This window comes from Lonchura striata, chromosome 4, assembly GCF_046129695.1.
Source record: "Lonchura striata isolate bLonStr1 chromosome 4, bLonStr1.mat, whole genome shotgun sequence".
NCBI lineage: Eukaryota > Metazoa > Chordata > Aves > Passeriformes > Estrildidae > Lonchura > Lonchura striata.
The window spans coordinates 39,711,408-39,731,894 of record NC_134606.1 but is presented as its reverse complement, the minus strand read 5'-3'; the positions used below and the strand labels follow the sequence as shown (position 1 = coordinate 39,731,894).

The 20,487-nt window shown below is 32.9% G+C and overlaps 1 protein-coding gene across 4 annotated transcripts in view; it reads right to left on the bottom strand.

The window, feature by feature from the left end:
• The window catches only part of FSTL5 (follistatin like 5), a 365,217-nt gene that overhangs the window by 110,364 nt on the left and 234,366 nt on the right, over window positions 1-20,487 (bottom strand). For all 4 annotated transcript variants that reach the window (XM_077782912.1, XM_077782913.1, XM_021536555.3 and 1 more), the window contains 2 exons: window positions 15,090-15,286; window positions 7,155-7,275 (listed from right to left, as the gene is read on the bottom strand). In XM_077782912.1, the coding sequence (XP_077639038.1) occupies window positions 7,155-7,275; window positions 15,090-15,286 (318 nt within the window). The remainder of the gene's footprint in view (window positions 1-7,154; window positions 7,276-15,089; window positions 15,287-20,487) is intronic.

Below are 20,487 nucleotides of genomic sequence, written 5' to 3'. Positions count from 1 at the left end.
AAGCCAGTGACAAATGCCCTGCAAGGCAATCTCTACCAATCCCCTTCTCTGAAACAAAGCTACTATAACTAAGGTGTTTTGTTCCAGTCCTCATCCTCTGTAGTCCTGTATTTCATAGTGCTATCTCTAGTAACATATATCAGCAAAGTAGGCAAAAGCTTCCAGGTAAATACACTGATAGGATTAGAAATCAGGAGAGATCAAGGTTCATAAACAACATCTCCTAGTTTCTTCAGTATGATGCCCAATGAGTCTGTTTTACAAATATTTGTTTTATTTCACATTCAGACCTATGGTCTATTTGTTTTATTTCACTCATGCAGATCTATGGTAGCCATAAATTTGTTACTTGATTCCCCCAAAACATGATGAAAAATCAGCTGGCATAGAAATGAATTGACTTACTGGCATGTGAGAAATTTCAGGAACACTGCTTCATGAAACAACATTTAAAACCTTATATATATATATATCCTTGTTTCTTAAGATTAGTTTAAAGTTTGGCCCACTAATAAAGGAGGGTGCATTTTCTTCCAGTTGAGATTCTCTAGATTGAAAATACACTTAGCACAGGTAAGAATTTGAGAGATAGATCAGGTCGAGCAAAAAAAATTACCATGAAGTTCAATAGCTCCTTCTCACTCGGATGTTAACTGGTGTTTTCAGAGGCTAGTGGTGAAATATAACACCCTCTGGAACAATCTAATACACTCAAGTTGTTGCTGAAAACAAATTAATGGTAGCAGGAGACAGAATAATACCTCTTCCCCCCTCAGAAAATGTTTCCTCTACTATTTGTTAACATGTTTTACTATTGAAGACTCATCACAGTCATAAAGCTCTGACTCAGATTACACACTAAATACAATATTTGGGACCTCATATTGAATTAATTTGAAATATAAATTACATTAGGGTTTTTTTAAATTAGCCTTAGTGGACTTCAAGATAACTTAAGGAATCCAGTAGGAAGTCTCATTTGCTTCATTGAGTAATTCAGTATAGGCCTTTTTAAAATTTAGATTTTGTTTTAGGGTTGTTTGGTTGGTTGTTTTATAATTCTATTGATCTATTTTGCTTCAGAAACAAAGATTCAGATCTCAAAATACAATTTCTGAACATGCACTTGTAATTATTGCATTTGACAACTTGAAGTAGAAGTAGAGCTATTATAATGAAAGCAGTGATGTTTTAGAATATTTTCTCAGGACTGAGAGAATGCAATAACTAATGCAATAACACTGTATTTACAGGAACTTCTGTTTTCTTCCTTTCTACATGATTCAAGACACAAGAAACCACTGATTTTGACAGTCATATTAATCACTGGCCTCCTAAAAGGTGAGCCTAAAGCAAGTTCTATAATTTTGGACCAGATCAAAAAATTCCATAATATCTGTTATGACTGGAGGTATATAAATCACTTCATACAAATACTTCAGCAACAAGGACTGCTTGAAAAAAAAATTTATATCTTTGACCTGAATGTCATTTCAAAATGAAGGGTAGGGTGCTTTTAAATATATACAGCATTAGCATGTGCAGCAGCAACATACAAGATCCCAAACAACAGCTGCACAACAGATTAGATATTGTTAACAGGGCTGAGTGATGCCTGAAAGCACAAATAATTCCAGCAAAACTACAAAGCATCATTAGTAGAAGAATGACAACTAGGTCATATTTTGTTCTACCTAGATAATTCTCACACTTTCTTGTATGGCATGGGGTATTTTTTAGTTAAGTCCTCAGTGCCCACAGTCCTTCTATGGCCCCCTTTTTTGAGCATAAGACAACATCAACAATAGTAACAATAGGAATAGTAACAATACGAATCAATTCTGAGAGAGATTGCTTTTTTTTCCTTCATTTTATGCAGGATAAAAATTGATACATAGAGCCGTTAGTTCAATTATGTAAAATAAATTTGGTATTTATATTCACTGTATTCAATCAATTTTATTCATAAATGTCTAAATTAGTGTAATTCTTTCTACTGAAATTACAAAGAGAAGTGCCTACATATACATCTGCTGAGTGATCAAACAGAATAATTTATTACTATTTATTTCCTTGTGCTATGCCTTGAGATTTTTACAGCCCACCATGAAGCCACTGAAAGTATCTGCTTTGAAATTTTATCTGGGAGGAAAACAAGTAAGATTATTTATTTTAGAAAAGAACGATAGAAGAAAAACAAAAGGAGACAACATTTACAGTGAACACAAAATTATCATGATACCACAGGAGACATTAACCAAAGAAAGAAAACCCTTGAAAAATAAAGGAAGCATACTGGTTGAGATTTACCTTACAGAACATATAAACTGTATTCCACACCCCTTTTAGCTTTTGTTCAGCTCCTTCATCTTAGGATTTTGCCTGCCCTTTCAGAAAAAGTTAAATATATCTTTCCCTGTCTAAAAAAATGTTTGCTGATAAAATCCTTTAGCTTGGGACTGGATGAGAAAGGAATGCAGAAAAGCAAAACAAAACACTAAGATGGAACTGGATCACTTTTAGGATATCATTTTACATGATGTGGTCAAAGTAGTGGAGGACTGAATCAGCTGATTCCTTCAGTCCTAAATTCCAAAAATGTAGCTAGAGCTAAACTTTCTGCCTTATCTACTTGTGTTAGAGGAAGTCATTATTCAGGTTCCTCTCTGTACACACTATTGATCTAATTAAATTGCTATGGAATATAGCAGACAAATAATTAGGAGATAGATGCTACAGCACTACAATTTACCCCTCATGATATGAAAACAGCCTATACCGAGAAAATTGCAGGTATAACTTTACAGAAGCCAGTAAGCATCTTCATCTCTCTGTAACATCCTGTGAAGCTTGGCAGAAATATTCGAGGCTGAGAGCCCCCTCTTACACATATTCTTTGTTTGTTACTGTCTCAGCAACTGACCTTCTGAAGGGGGAAAGGGATTTTTTTTATTCCATTGCACATAGTTATTTACATTTGGCTGACCAGTCTAATGTGTATCCATTTTATCAGATAAAATGAGACAGTCAAAAGTAAATCACAGAATACAAGCAAGCATGTATATGTATGCATGTATAGATATAGAATTATGTGCATATTAACACCTTTAAAACAGCCTATGCTTCATTTTTTCCCTTAAGGTGGTTCCTTTTCTACTGCTGGAGTTAAAAATAGAATTGATGGTATTTGTGAGGAAAATTTCTAATTAAGTATGCCAATGAAAAAAATCCTACCTGCAAATGCTAATGAAACAAGACTGATAATTAATTCCAAAAATAGGCATTCCTATTTAAATAAAATGCAATTGCCTAGTTCTTTAAAAAGAAACTACTTTAATGGACTAGTTTGTTGAACACCATAGTGAAGATGATTTTTAATCCTATCTGTGTTCAAAATCTTACCTAAGTATTTTTAAATACTATTTGAAATCAGAGCTGGAAAAGTGCACACTAGTAGTATGCTTGATTATAACTATCCCCTTTTTAGGCCATGGCTGAGGACACAAATTTCCCTTATGCCTTTTCTCACACCTTCTCCAGCTTTCTCAAAAGTTCTTTTATGCTTAATAGAAAATGCTGATGGACAATTACCTTTAGAAAATGAGACCTCTTTAATGTTGATCAAATTCAAATATGACTTAAAGAATATTTTGTTAACTACTGTACATTTTATATTTTAGCAGTGCTAGGTACAAACTGGGTTGAAAAGAACACTTGTGGCATTGCCATGCATAAACACTGTGGTGCTAATGCCCTGACCAACCTCTACCACCTTGTCTTAGCATTACTGTGTTCATACATCTCAGATTTCTGTTATACAAATAAAATGAACAAACAAACAAACACTCCTTTGGATTCTGTGTAGAAGCTTTGAATAGGATCTGTTTATCCACCATTGTAATACCAAATTTTCTTCACTGCCATTTTGAGTGAATAAAAGTCAGTAACACATATTCCAGCAGTTGCACAAATTTCAATGAGAACTTGACATTTCTCAAATCCACCTCTTCACTATCTAATTAAGGATAGAGGAAATTCCACTGGGATTAGCAGCTATTAAACTGAGATTAGGTTCCATATGTACATTAAAATGGTAGATATAAAGGAATGATAAAAAAACATTAAAAACACACTGTCAAGTTCAATTGATGGAATTGTGCAAGAGGTCAAAAAATTCTAGAAGTATTATTTGATTTGAATTAATGGCTAAGTCTTTTAAATGTCTCCAAATAACAAGTAGCACTACAATATTTTAGAAGAAAATTCCCTGGAAATACCATTACTTAGTTATAATCTTTCACTTATTAGATAGTTATAAAAATAATTTGGGAAAAAAACTTCCCTGTTTTGCTTTCTATTTGTTCTACATGTTTGAAAGTGCCCAAACTGCTGAAAAATTATCTTTTCTATATTGTGAACCAGGATAATTTTAATGCTGCAACATATAGTCACAATGTAACATAATAAGAAAAATAATAAATCATCAGAGTATAATAAAATAGAATGCAAACTTAAAAATATTAAGTACTTAAAGAAAATTCTGGGAAAAAAAAATTCTATTTGGAATAAATATTTGCAACCTTCCTATGTCACTTTATTGAAGAAAATTAAAATGTTTAATTGTTTTGTAGGTGGATGCCTAATTTAAGAGATATTTTTTGTGGAATATTGTTTGGAAGATGTGTTGTGATGCTTCTTGTGTACATTTCCATACATGGATCTGGTTCCATGTATATATTAATTCTCTTTATCCTGGTAAATCCTGACTTGGCATTACTAGTAACCTCTCACCAGCTTTGCCATGGGCAAATCACACAGGCTTCTGGAGAGGGGCTGTCACATTTGCTTTACCTTGGGTTGTCATGGCTGTGTGGAGAGCTTGGTTCCTGCTTTGTGTCATGTTGCTTAGCCATAAGAGCTCTAGTCAAGTGACCAGGTGCCACACTGAATTTGCTTTGGTTTTGCTTAGCCTAGTATATTTTTTATGGCATTATATAATTTTTGTTAATGCTGGTGACATAGGTCAAACTAACTGAACCCAAACTCTCTTAAGATAAAATGAAATCCTCAAATTTATGTCAAAAGTATTTATTTTATCTTTATTACAGAGCCTAATACTTTGTCACATTTCTTTGGCTTTCTGGGCACACACCATACAATGAAGCAGCTGCTGGTTTTAGGTTTTATTTTTCAATATGTAATGAATACATCTAAGTTTTGTTTATGACATAGAAGAATGAATCTTACTCTACAAATCATCTTCCAAGATACCCTTTTAGTTTTAAATAGGGTCTCCTCGACTACTCTACTACAACAAAGAAACCTAAATTATTCCTAATCTTATATAATCTAATGTTTTCATTAACATTCATATTAAGGCAATGCTTAACATACCATATGGAAATTATTTTCATTATTCAAAAGTCCATTAAAAATACATAATGAAAAGCTATTCTTATGTCTGGAGTTTTACAACTATACAAAATAGTCCCTCAGAGACATATCAAAGTCTTATTTTGAAGAACAATGTTATGCTTCTGTTTATACGGTTTGCAAAAATCATGCTAATGCCTTAAACATCTTTAACCTTCTTGGATTGCTGCTTATGATAAAGGCTTCTGTAATAATTTCTACATCTATATACTTAATCACGATCTAGAAGTACAACATCTAGCCATATAATCATAGTTAATGTTTGTGTTTCTGTAGATGCTATATAATTCCGTATATTTTTGTAAGCCAAACTTGTACCACAACCTTTAAAAAACAAAATAATGGATCTTCTAGTGTTTTGCTGCTGCAGATGAATTAATTTACCTCACCATCACAATGTCCTAAGAGCTCTCATTTTATTCCTCCACCTTATTTCTTGGCTCTGCTCACACTTCTTTTGCATGAGTTATGGTATGACCCTTCACTTAATCAATTCAGGTCACACAACAGGATTGTGGTGGGACATGAAGGGTGAATATTTTTCTGCTGACTTAGTAAGTGACTCAGAGGAGAGACTGTGACTGCTAGGACACTGCAAGAAAGCCAGTCAGATAACCTCCAGAAGCAGGATCAAGTTATTTTTAGGAGCAGTAATTCGTTCAGCTAAGCTGCACCACAAAATCATACTTTCTGAAAGACTTCCAGAGAAATAAAAATCTAATTCAATGGTAAAACTGAGATACTTTCAGGCAGTCTGTCTTGATTATTCATTTCATGTTTATTCTTTTTGTTTTCCATGCATCTATTTTTTTCTAATATCAACTGACTATAGTTTAAAACTAAGCAGTTTTTTATCCCTTTTTCATTTGAAATCACCTAAAGTGGCTGAGTGCTCATCTGCCCAAAGATAAACTACAAGAAGACTAAAGCAACAGTGTGCAATTTTTCAAAATAACGATACATAAATGGACTAGTCAACATATGATAAATAATTATAAAAAGAATTCAGGACAAACTTGATCTTCTGCGCTGCCTTGTTACTCCGTTTGGAGCAACAGCCTTTAAATTGAAGTCAGATTTCAAGATTGCATCTTGAATCTGAGGTAGACAAGAGTGAAAAATCGTCAGTTCTTATCTGGATATAACAAAATATATGGGTATTACCTTTAACATACGTTTAAAAGCTCTTAAAATCTTTCTTCTGCCTGCTAACCCAGTGATTTGGTCAAGTTGTCAGTTTGTACTACAGAGACTCCTTTGGCATCTAGAGAACAAATACCTTGCAAAACTACACCACAAATCTTTATCTCCTTTTGAGTCCTGTGAGGCCAAAAGGCACCTAAGAGAAGTGTTATTTTTGTTGCTGGGTTTGTCAAAAATGCTCTTATCAGCACTCATAAACAGAGGGTGTGGGGAGATATTTTGGTTCCATTGACATTACTTGCCACTTGTACACAACACAGACTTAATCAATGTATGTTGGCATCAAGAAAGATTATCCATGAATTCTCCATTACCAAAATCCTTCATAAATCAGGAAGCTACTGGGCATCATTGATTTCTGCTAAAAAGTTTTCTGCTGTTTCATGACTATTAAATTGCACTAATTCAAGTACAGCATCCAAACAATTCAGGCTTCGAAAATCAAAAACCACCATTTCGAAAAACAAAGGAAGAAAGAGAAAATAAGACTCAAGGAAGAGGCTAGTCTTGGTACTTACGAAAAGCTCTGTAGAATTCTTCTAGATCTAGGTGCTTGTCACTGTTATAATCATCATATTTCAGCAAATCAAACACAGAGCAGTCAGACCGTTCCTTGCCAAGCTCATCCCGTTTTATTACCTGACAAGAAAATTATAACCATGAAATTACATTTGAGCTCTTTGAGTTCTCTGGTATAATTAATTGTTTCTAATAATCATTTAATAGATAATTTTAAGATTGCTGTGGGGCAATGAACTGCAACTGTGTAAAGTCAGGGATTTTCAGTTACTTTGTAATTATTTATTACACTTTTTAAAGTTAATACCTTTAGGATAGACTCTCTGAAATTACACAAAAGTTTTTTAGAATATGCACAGCATATATATATATAATGGAGAGAGACTGAAGCATTATAAAGACACTGGGAGTTTTAAAGCTGATTTTACTTTAAATGTACAGGAATGGTGATTAAGAAACATTGAAATATACCTAAAATATTAATTTCCCAAGTATAAATGGCAAAATGTCTTTTTACTCTAATTTCTAACATACAGAAACCAAATGCAGACACTTCCAAAACTAGCTAATATAAACTCTTACTACCCTACTAATTGTATCAAGTTCTTACAGGCTTTTGACAAGCCTATTACCTTACCAACAACTGTTATACAAGTAGCTGACCTGAAAAGGCTCCTGTTTATCAGTGGAGACACATATCATTTGCAAATAGATCAAAATTAATAGCTGTTAGATTTTTAACTCAAATGAACAGAGAAATGTTCTTTAATATATGCACCATTTTGTTTTAGATCTGTGTATGTCATAGACATCTACTTAGATTCCAGCTGAGAAATTTTTAAGATGCTGAGAGAGATCTAGAATTGTGATATTACATGGGGCATTTATTAGAAGTACTACCACATAACTGAAAGAAGCAAAACTGTGCAACTTTTTGTTGCAATATTGCACAGTTTACAGTTTTATATTAGGCACAGAAAAAATATAACTGCAGCTAATTCCTAGGTAAAATAATTACTCTTCCAACCCTTTATCAGTCTCCTATGATAATTGCAAAACCATTATTATATTTGTATCAACAGAGAATATCTTCTGAAAAATAAGTGATACAGGGGCTTTTGTGTTTCAGTTGTTCTGCAAAAGAATTTGTCCAGTTACTATTAATGTAAACACAAAATAACCAAAAGAATAATGGGGAACAACAGGAGCATTAGAGGAAAAGACACAAACATTTTATGCTACCAGAAGTCATCTTCTACATAATAATACAAAAGCATTATAAAGGATAATTACCTTTTTAGTGCCTTAGAGAGTATGAAAACCATTTACAAAGATAAGAAAAATCACTACAAAACCATCTTTTGTTATTATCAATTAAAAATACATACTATGCTACCTGAATATTAGTGCTAACTACTTCCCATCCTTTAAAAGCCTTTTTATTGAGTTCACATTAAAGTGAATTAAGAAAATATGAAAATGTGTAGATCTTGCAGCTGGAACATAAAAGACAGAAGTGTAATCTGAGAAAAATTAGTAACTCTAAACTCATTATAGTTATACAAGAAGAACTAAATATGTAATGCTGTGTATTGGAAACTTTAGCAATCACTGAAATTTCAAGGCCACGAACATTCAGTATGAAAAGCATTGTTCCTCTCATTGTTCCTTTCATTGTTTTTAATGCTTTCACTATCTTCAACTGTACAAATAAGGATGAATAGGTTGAAGAAAAAGGTTGAAGAAAACCTTTTTAAATCCCCAAAACACTTGGCTTTATATTAAAGGCAGAAGAAAAATTGGCAAGATTTTTAGCAAGTCACAAACTAGAAACAAAATACTTACTACAAAGGTTGATTAAGGCCTGCTTACAGGCCTTACAAAATAGTAAATATTACAAAATACTTACTATAAAGGCCGGATTAAGATTGTCAGCACAATTTTATTGTTGCTTGTTGATTATGCCATACCAGTCAAATATAGATTATTTTATTTCTAGTTTTACGTTGAAAATTCATACCAGAGAATGTTAGCAAATATTTATGCCCACAATCTTTAGTTTTAAGTTGCATAAAGACACTGAAGCATTTACTTTTAATATTATAAACTGGCTAAATGCAAAATATACAGCAAAACTGTTCATGGTTCATTGTGAAACCCCATAAATACTGAAAACTTAGAAACTTACCTACATTTTCAAATTTAATATGTCTTTCCCAAAAAATTAAATTTATCCATCATAATTAAATACTCTTTGAAACATGGAGAAAGGATTTGCATTTTCTGGAACATATTAAATTTCTAAAAGATATAGCACACAATTATCTATTTCCTATGAAATACTGTTACCTCAGTTCAGAGCCTCTCAGAAATGTAGTCTGTACAACTCCAAATTTTAGAAGACTGAGAAAAGTAATCTGATTACAAATTTCACACTGCACATCAGAATAGATTGTTTCATTCCTTTTAATCTGATTTCTGACAGTTAAAATGAAAAATCTGCAGATATTATGAAACTTGACCACAAATAACATAACATATCCTTCATTAGTGCACCTTACCTGAAGTGTTATCAGTCTGTGGTTTTTTGCTTGCCTGTGATTAATGATCTTTATGGACTTCCCCAAGGAAAATGCTACATAAATACAATTACAAAAAAAACCCTGTCCTTTAAATCAAACATTGTCAGTCAGTTAATGTGCATTCATCTTCCCTAAAAGCAAGTATTTCATCACAACAGTGCCACTCAGTGCTTGGTAGAACACCAAGTACATCAAACACCAGAACTGTGCTCCAAATTAATTCTGACTGCATAAGGGGGGTTCCATTACTTGTTCCACCATCTTCCACAGCAGTATAAATTTATATAAATTAAAATAATTTATTAATTATGAAACCAAATTGATAATAAAGGCTGGTAAATTATGCCTTGCTTCAGCTTCCATTCATCTAGTTAAATCAATATTCTTATACTTTACCACCAAGTTCTGTAGGGCAGCAACACAATCCTCTATTTATAGTAGTGTATACCTTTGATATATGTAAAGATACAGGACTTGTGCATCACAGAATGATGCAGAGATCCCTGAACAAAGGGATACCAAAACCACTAAACCCACACCTAGTGGCCTACAAAGGCATGTGCTCAATTTCATTCAAAGGTATTACCTCAATACTATCCCAAACTAATCAAGTTACATCAGCTCGGATATGAGATGCCTTTCTGCAAAGTAATTTCCCAATTAGTTCCAATTGGGAACTTCCTCCAATGAGAGGCACATTTCCCTGCCTTTCCAATTCTGCACTTAGCAGAGGAAAGACCTATTCTGACATGGAGGATATAAATGTGTCCTTAGGTATCTGCAAATATAATGCTATAGATGTCTAGCTCACAGTTTAAAACCAGAAGAGGTATTAGGGCCACACAGATAGGCCGGATAAAATTCTATACCTCAGAACTAAACCTGGAACCACCACCACTTTTAGACTGTGGGTCTGGACTTAACCACGATAAAACAAGTGCAAACAAAGTCTTGCACCATTGTGCCCACTTCCAGTTAGTCCCTGAATCTTCTCAAGAAATGAAGCTGGCTCCTGCTTCCTTCACAGCCTGCAAGAATATAATGGGAAATCCTGCTACTTGATAAAATCATAAGCACATAAGATCCAGATGCAAGAGTTTGTATGACAATCACAGTGTTTGTAAGCTTCATCTCACTACTACTCACTAAGAGAGTCTTAATTTCCCACAATTTTAAAGTTTCATGTAGGGTTCTTATATTTATTTTGAACCTGGAATTGAATATAGCACATGTTTAGTTTTTTCCTAGATTAATGTAAAAATAGATAATGCAAGCTAAATAATATGTCCATAATTAATGGCAGAAAATAAATAGAACTATAACTCATACACAAATTTTTCTTCTACCTATGTAACATGTAGTCAAAATCAAAGTTGATTAAAAACACAAAGAGGAGATAGACCCATCATCCCTCCTCTGAGTTCCAAGTTCTCCAAGTAACTCTTAATGACAGCGCTGATTAGATGCAAAAATCAGAAGTCATGAAGGTAAAAATTTAAATTCCAGGGTCCACCTAAGTATTTTGACCAGTTTAAGAAACAAAGTCTGACAGAGAGATGCAATTTATATAAGTTGTGCCTCTGCAAACAAGTCCCATGAAGTATCTGCTGGCATAAAGTGCAAAAGTATTATCATTAATACAGAAATAAAAACAAAATAGCTTTGTTTTTGCAGAAGTAAGGATGAGTTTTTACAGAAATGAAATGTGTTTCCATTTGTCCTACATTAAGCTGGTAAGTAAAAGAAATACATGCAGGTATTTGCAATTACAGATTCAGTTAATAAATAAGAATGCAAAATTCTTTCTTTGAATCTAAAAACTGATCATTGAAAGGAAGGAAAGGAAGAAGAAAATTTATTTTTATTATTATTATTGTTATTAATATTATTATACATTCAACTTGCTATGTCATTTCCCTTTTTTGTAAAATTTTGCTTTCATAGTTCATTAGTGTAAGAAATAAATTAAAAAACAAATCTCTAATCAACTATAGATTATTTCACTTTACACACTTCTTCCTTCAAAAAGGAGCTTGAATTTTGTTTAGCAAGATGAAATATTTTTAGAACCTGTGCACCTTTCCTGATGGCAACCAGAAAAGGCTTACTGTTTATAAAATAGCAGTTCCACCATAGTAGAATAACTGCATTCATAGCTGGAAGAACACGTATTCCCATGCCTACCCATAACATTCTGCTCTTTTTCCTCTTTTACACAGCAAAAACAATATACAGTAATCAAGCAGTCTACTGTGATAGAAACACTGGTATTTCATTAAAAAATTTTTTAGTAAATTCTGGTTTGGTTTTGCATAAGATAAAATAGATAAACAAGTCTGTTAACAACTGAACATTCATAGCTAACCTGAAGATTCAATTATCTTCCATTATTTTGGATCCATTTAAAATGTGCCAAAGTGGTTTAAAAACAAACCAAACCCTTCAAGGAACCACCTTGCAGATACATTGCTCAGAGATTATGAAGATGATGAGAATCCTGCCTGTTTCACGGCTTTCAGTTTGGAAACACAGATACTCTTTCTGGTTAGTACCTACTTCTCAAAAGAGAGTGGTTCAAAAGGTTAAATTCAGAAGTCCTTTTAAAATTAAGCCACATCTCACTTGCCAATACAGGATTTGGAAATTAAACATTAAATGAGTCAGACACAGTGATTAAAGCAGTCAAGGCAGAGAAGAATCTATGCTGGAAAAAAATATCCATTAAGCCTGCACGGAGCTATGTAACCCCACTGCTTTCCTATTACATCTACACAGTGTATAGGAGTTAAAATTCTTTTTAGCTGCAATTCTGTATTGGAGCACAAAGCAATGAAAAATACTATACCCAGATGACAGAATTGTTCAAACAGTAGAAAAAAAAAGTCTGCTGATTTTTAATGTATTGCTATCTTTCTTGAAGTATTAAAAAAAAAAAAAACAAACCAGCAAAATAAAACAAAATTACAAAAAAAAAACCCAAACAAAAACTATACCAAACAAACAAAAAAATTTCAAAAAACCCCAAACTTTTCTTACTATTTGAAATTGGTTTTTTAAAGAAGAACACTTCTTTTACTTTTTTTTGGGAGAAAAATACATATTTCTCTTGCATCAAGATGCAAATTCAATAACCTTATGACTTTTGATCCAAAATACATCAATAAAATTGTAATTTTGCTGTCACCATTTCCAATCTCCAACTGATTCATTTCAATTTTACATTAGGTATATGGACACCTATGACATAATAAATGCAATCCAAGGGCCTGATTGCACAGCAAGATTGACGAGATGTAAAATTTAAGATGTACTATAAACTGAAATTCAATATTCACGTGGACATAAATTAACTTCAGGATTCCTTGTTTTCTACAGCAAGTATGTTGCTTTTCATATCCCCTTAATATGATTACATTTAAAATGCAGACAGGAGCTATTATTTATGACAACTCTGCAGATTTCAAAATTTTGACTGTGAGAACAACTGAGAAAAATTCTCCTAATGCTGAGAACATTTTCAGGAGTACAGTAATGTCTCCCTGCGGATGGTTGACCCTGACTGGATAATGAAAGTTTCATGGGCCAAGATAAAGCGAGAGAATGATCACTCACCAATTACTGTCATGGGCAACACAGACTCAGCCTGGGGACAAATTAACTGAATTCAATACCAATCAGACAAGAGCAAGATAAATGAGAAATAAAACTAAATATTAAAAACTCCTTTTCTCCAAGGGGCTTAACTTCACTGACAATATTCTCTGTATTCTCCCTCTGCAGCAGAGCCGGGGACAGGGAATGGGGGCTGCAGACAGTTCATCCCATGATGTCTTTTCTACTCCTTCCTCCTTACAGGGAGAACTCCTCTGTCTTCCCATCCTACAGGAGACAGTCCTCCATGAACTGCTCCAACATGCGTCCTTCCCATGGGATGCAGTTCCTCATGAACTGCTCCAGCATCGATCCCTTCCAAAGGGAGCAGTCCTTCCGGAACTGACTGCTCCAGCATGGGTCATTCATGGGGTTGAGTCTCTTGTCAAACAATACAATAACAATGCAAACACTAACAATGAATTTACTTTACATTCATCAAGTTGAATAATTTGATGTTTCTGCAATGAATTTTAGTAAAACCAAAACCCACATATTTGGGGTTTAAGGATGACTTGTTTCCAAACGTGTGAAAAAGAACTACTTTACATCTGCCATTATAAATTCCTCTTTATAGAAAAAAAAGCATGTTGGGAAAAGTATGCATAGAAACTTTGATAACACAATAATGGAAGATTTTTTTATTATTTTAAAACTGTGTTTAACACATACACACAAAAAGGAAAAGTATACATGTAGTAACTGAATAGAGAAGAATTAAATAGAGTTTGCAAATCTGTATATGATTAATATCTATGTTATCTATTCATATAGTATAGTCATAGATATTATTTGTAAGATATACACAGGTATTGAAAGCCCTTAAAAGTTGAAGTTCTGAAAGACTCTAAGAGCTGCAGGAAAAATCAATATTGGAAAAGTACAGAAAAAATATTTTTAAATTAATTTTTTGAAATAGTGTATTAGTAGTTGACATGATACCTATATTTACAATCCCCCTCTGGTCCTTGGAACTGCTACTAAAATTTTCAAAGCTAGCTGTATGGAAATGATAACTCTACCATATTTCATAACACTGCCATGGAAATTAAAACAGGATGATGTTCAACATTCACATCTAAAAAATCCTATTTTTTTAAAATTTTAATCAGCTGCCTAGTATTAGACTCATTAATACAGTTTAGCCATGATTAGGTTTCTCAAACACAAATGTCTGGTAAATCAAGGTACATTTGCCCCATCAACACTTTTTAATAGAATCAATCCTTTTAGGTAGATTAAAGCTAGTGCTGCTATGCCTATCAGAGCAGCAATTACTGGTTTAGATTTGTAATTAGTTAAATTTTGTTATTTAGAGACCACCATGAACTCTCTTTGCAAGATTTCTTCTGTACTTCTGTAACCCTAAGATAAAGCAGTAATATTTCTTTAGTATTTACCTCATTATTTTAAGTATTTTCAGCTTCTACATCTATACACTTGGACTTGATGCTAGTATGCCATGCATAATAAAACAACTCATGGTCACAGCAGCCTAGAGTGGTCTAACACATTACAGTATATTTTAAAGCATTGTATTCAAATTTCTAAATAATCATGACAGAATTTCTGAATAATTTAGCCATTCAAAAATCCTCAAATGAAGTTTTCCATCTGAGACTCACATTTTCTAAATGTACAGATCCTGAAAAAGACATCTGAATAGTCACTGTGCTAAGAGAAACAAAAAGTAAACCTTACCTGAGATAACTCATTAGTATCCACAAGTCCACTGTTGTCTGAATCAAAATAATTGAACATTTGATCTATAAGAAGTTTCGTTAACGCCATTTTCTCACCAACAGATTTATCTTTTGATTGTGCAATGTATCTCTGGTTTTGTAGATCTAGTAACATATTTTTCACTTCAGTATATTCTGTAGGTTTGCATTTATCCCCTGAAAAGAAAATACACAAAAGAAGATTATTTGGAACTTGATTTCTTATTAAAAACTTAAAGGTAAAGAAACAAAACAAAAACATGAAAAAGCATGTATCGCTACAAACAAGGTTGTTTTAAGACATAAGAAATTAATTCCGTAGTAGTTTGATCCATACCATTCCCTTGTCTGCACTTCAAACTAAAACTAAAACAAAGTATTGCAGTTCTAGGTATTTTCTTAGACAATGTTTTCTTTTTATAGACACTAAGGAAACTGTTGTCAGTTTCCAAACCCGTACTTTTTAAATTTATTATTCGGTAAACATGCATCTGAAGATTTATTAAAGTTTTACCTTTGGTAAAGCTTTTCATATGAATGTTGAAATGCAACGTATGCAAAAAAACTCTACAAATATGATAGAAAAATATATGCTATATATTTCATAATAATATTTGACTTCAGAAAGAAGAAATTACTCTTGAGTGCTCATAAGTATCACTACCTTTTCATGTATTGGATGTAGCAAGCTTATTTGAACAAGAAAAAGTGGGATTGCCAAAGGAAATCTTTGACAAGACCTGATTTAGTCCTTTCATTTCTATAAAGTGGAAAATGTTACAGAAATGTCCTGCATACAGTCAGTACTTATTTTAAACCAAAGCACAAAACAATGCATGCCTGATGTTCTCTTATGTCAGTTGCTGCATGTTTTAAACTGTATAGAGAAACAGTTTAAAGGAGTTAAATTAAGATAGGGTTTAAATTAAGGGGTTTTAATTAAAATAATCTTAGGATTTTTGAAAGGGTTTTTTATAAGATGATACATGTAAATATGTACTGGCATAACACCAGGTATTTGTTGCAGATGTATATTTGCAGTTAGACAATACTTAACTTCAAGTAGTGACTTAAAGACTAGAGCAATATACTGATTTGCAAAGAAAGGTATTTTGCAATCTCCTTTTTACTCACTATTCTGAAGATACAAGGATTTATGAGAAACAACTATTTACCTCATGGAAACTGCATAGGCAGTGGTTTTTTTGCTAGTGGATCTTCTAAGAAACATCTAATTTAAATGTATGGGACTGGAATTAATTATTTTGGTATATTTAATGGTATGTGCATTGTTATGGTGACACTGTAAACATCTTCATAGCCATTACAAAAGCAGAGAGGGAAAACATTCCTAAATGCTTCTCACTATCCTAGAAAGACTCAGATCTAGAAGAGAAGGATTTATGTTAAAAATTAAAATTAAAAAATGCTTTTTGGAATCAAAACCACTGTAGCCTTTTTTGTTTTGGTTTCTCTAAAAGCCACCAACTGTTATGTCGCTATTTAAATAACAGAAATAGACAGACCCAAGTTGTATTTAACTGACAGCAGCCTAAGCTATGCATAGTATTTGCAGATTTGTCCTCATCTGCCAGGGGCATGAAGATTGAGGCCATACAATTTCTAAGAGTTGAGTTCTGCATGACTGCTTTTCAGGGGTCTAATGCAGAAAGACTCAGTAGGGAAACATGTTTATTCCTCAGGCATTCTGAAGCTGCAGTGAGCAAACCTTGCCATCTGAAGGGATGCAGGCTCCAGGTGGTGGGGAGGGAAAAGAGCACTTAACTTGAACATACTCTATAATTCATTTGGGCAAACTCCAAGAGGCTGGGCCAGAAAACAAGTACCATCTTTGTCTCCCCCACAAAACTTTTCTGGCTGTCGTGCCTTTGAAAAGACAGTCTGGCTGAAGGTGATAACTAACACCATTTTGCCTACACTCATGGCAGGGATGCAGGGATAGCAGGGAAAAGAAACTCTATTTGTTAGTGGATGGCTATCAAAACTAGCTACCACATTGAGATTTTAGCCTCTAAAATGATCAGTCTCATTCTGCAAGTTTAAAACTGCAAAGGGCTATTTACAGATACAGAAGATAGTCAAAGAGTTAGTTTGTCTAATAATATCTGTTAAATCAAGGATTTGTCACAGTAGCATTGACAAGTTGCTTCATGTCTGGTTTAAAAGAGAAACTTGCACTGATGATTTTTTTTTCCTTCAAGCACAGAACCATGTCTCTCACTTTAATGACTGACCAAGAATTGAAGAGCGGTTTTCATCTCTACCAAGGCAATAAAGATGCTAATGTTCATTTGAATATTGAAGATTATTTAATTATAAATTCTGGACAACTTATGCACAAATTGCACAAATATTTCCATGAGTGATTTTACATGTCATGCAAATTTGGAGGAAAAACAATTAAATTTATGTATCACATGATCATAGAAATCATTGCAATAATTAGTTGTGTTTCCTACTTTTAACTCCAAATAAAATTTATGGAAAAAAAGTTGTAAAGGAAGTTTGATCACAGTCCAGGAAAGACATTTTTATGTACTTTAGGCATTAACTTTTCATCTAAAACTTAAGGAAAAATTAACTAATGTATTCTGTCACAAGAACTGTTCAGAGAGAGAATTCAGAAAACATCTTTTCCATGACATTTCTACTTCTCCTTGCATAGCACAAACTTCCGTAGCAAGTATAATAGTCATATAAGAGCACTTAAATATTGCATGTTTATAAACTGTTTATACATTTTACAAGAGGAAAAAAGTATTTATATCATTTTTTAATATAAACCATTAATGCTGCCTAATACAAAATAATCTGAGAGAGTGCTAGTGACAGAAGTTTGGGTACTTCCTGTAGAAAAATTTCACTCACAAATTAAGAAAAACAATCTGTTAGAAGTACTATATTAGATATATTTTGATCTAACACCCACCTTATAAATATTACTATGAATTTTAGCAATGCACTTTAAGTCAGTGAGAAATGAACTGTCAGTTTATGACTTTAGCTAATTACAGTTGTGGTAAACCAGGTTTCCACAGAAAATCAGGTTTCCACACTGCATTTAAACCTTTTCATTTAATACATAATTGAAAGTAGTCTTTACACAAACATCTGGAATTTAAGGACAAACATGATGGATGGACATTACTGACAGATAAGGGAATCACAAGGAAACAATGAGAGACTCCTAGTGAATATGGCACAATTTCATTATTAAATTGCTCTCTTATCTCATTGTCATGATTGCCTATTACTGCAATATTTAAGGAAATGTGAAGCTGATGTTTAAATTACAGGAATGAGGCTCTGTTTACAGGAGACTTCCTCCAGGCTGGAGTAGTAGCACAGAGAAAAACTCAGTTGTTTTATTTATGTTCTATTTTAGTAAGCATTAGTTGTGAAATAGTAGTCTCAATGACACATGGATGGTAAATGGGGATTAAGTCTGTCAACCTTTATAGTGAGGAAAAGTAATTTATGCTTAACAAAATTAAGAAAGACAAACTACTGGGAATACACTACAATTATATTACTTCCAAAAAGGCCTACTAAATTCCATATAATTAGCTACATACATGAAAAGGTAATTAATTTACTAATTTAATTCCATTTTTTAGTTCTTTTTTCTTTCATTTTTGAACAAGAATTCCTACAACAATAAATAGTTATTTTCTGAAAAAATCCTAGAAAGTAATAATAGAAAAAGAAAACAGAACATTTCCTTTTTTGTTCCATTCATTCATGGAAAGGACCAGTTTTACTACACAAGAGTTTTTGTCAAAAAATAAACAAACAAACAAATTTTAAAAAGATACCTAAATAAAAAAATTCTGCTATGATTTATTTCACAAGTTTTCTGACATTGTCTCTGCAATCACAGCAGATGTGCAGAAACCCACAAGTGACAGAAAAAACACAATGGAATCTAAGTGCAGGTCTCCAGTTCCATGTCTTGCACCTTCTGATGTAGTGATATTCCTAGGGTTTAATGAATTCAAATTCAAAAATAGTAGAAAAATTGAAACATTTGGAGTTTCCTTCCATTCAGTGCAACAGTTTTGTAGCTGTATCTGTGTTACCTAGGAAACAGCTCAAAGTTATATTTTGAGTCCTATTGTCCTTCTAGGCAGTATTGAATAGTAGTATCTGCCTATAACAGAAAAAGAAATTCTGTTTGACAATTAGTCATGCTTAATTTGTAAAAGAAAAAATTATCACAAAATTAACTAATTATCTATGAAAATGTGGGAAAGAAATATAAACATTCTTAACACCAGTAGAAAAATATTAAAGAATCAGCTAAGATAATAGTTTAGGGAACACTCCTTACATCCAAAGTCAGATATCAGATTCTTGTATTACCTAGTTTTTAGAAAAACACTAATATACACAAAGAAGAAAAGAACGCAGATATTTAAAAAACACAATAAAGCATACCATTTGATTTCTCAGTTTTTCACCACATTCATGGCTAATACTTTAGCCTTTCTTTGCCTGAGTCACTCCATTTAGCAGGAACAACCCCTATGTCAGAAAGCTAATATTCACAGCATGTCTATCCCTACAAAAGTCATCAGCTGCTGAGATACAATTTGGTTCTGAGCTATCTGTGATTTTGCACTGAGTTTTATCTCTAACTATTGATAGATTTTATCTGTATCTATACAACACAAATGGTTTCCACATTATTCTTTTTAAATTAAAATAACTTTGGATCTATCAGACATGGCAATTAGTTTTCAGTGAAGCATATCTCACATGAGCAGTTTTAAATAATCCGAAACAGATATATACATAAATCAGATTTGAGGAAATGGTGTCGACCTGATAAGCAGCAATTTCTAACTTTCTACATTCTGAACATATTCAGACTAATCTAATTAACCGAAACTGTAAAAATCACAAATTATATTGCATGGAGCAAACATGAAAAATTAATCCAAACTAATATATATATATACATACACACACATATAAAAACTTATATCTGTATAAGTTTTGCACACACACACACACATTCATATGCAAAAACACATGCACATATCTGATATCAATTCAATTTCAAACATAATATAAGGCGAAATTTGAAGGTCTTCATCCATTCAGGTATTTCTCAACATCTGTCTCCAGATAAAGCATGAAAGTTGTAATCTTACTTGCAGCCCTAACAAATAAAGGGACACTTAAACCTAAGCAATTTTGGTGGTCTAATCTGAAAGAAACTTCAAGTCAGATATCATTTCATAATATCTTATTTTTCAATATAAAACTCATATCTTCCAAATCTAGAGGTTTGACCCTTATTCCTTGGTCTCGTCACTGAAGCTCTGGACCTAGAAGAGAACATACAATATACA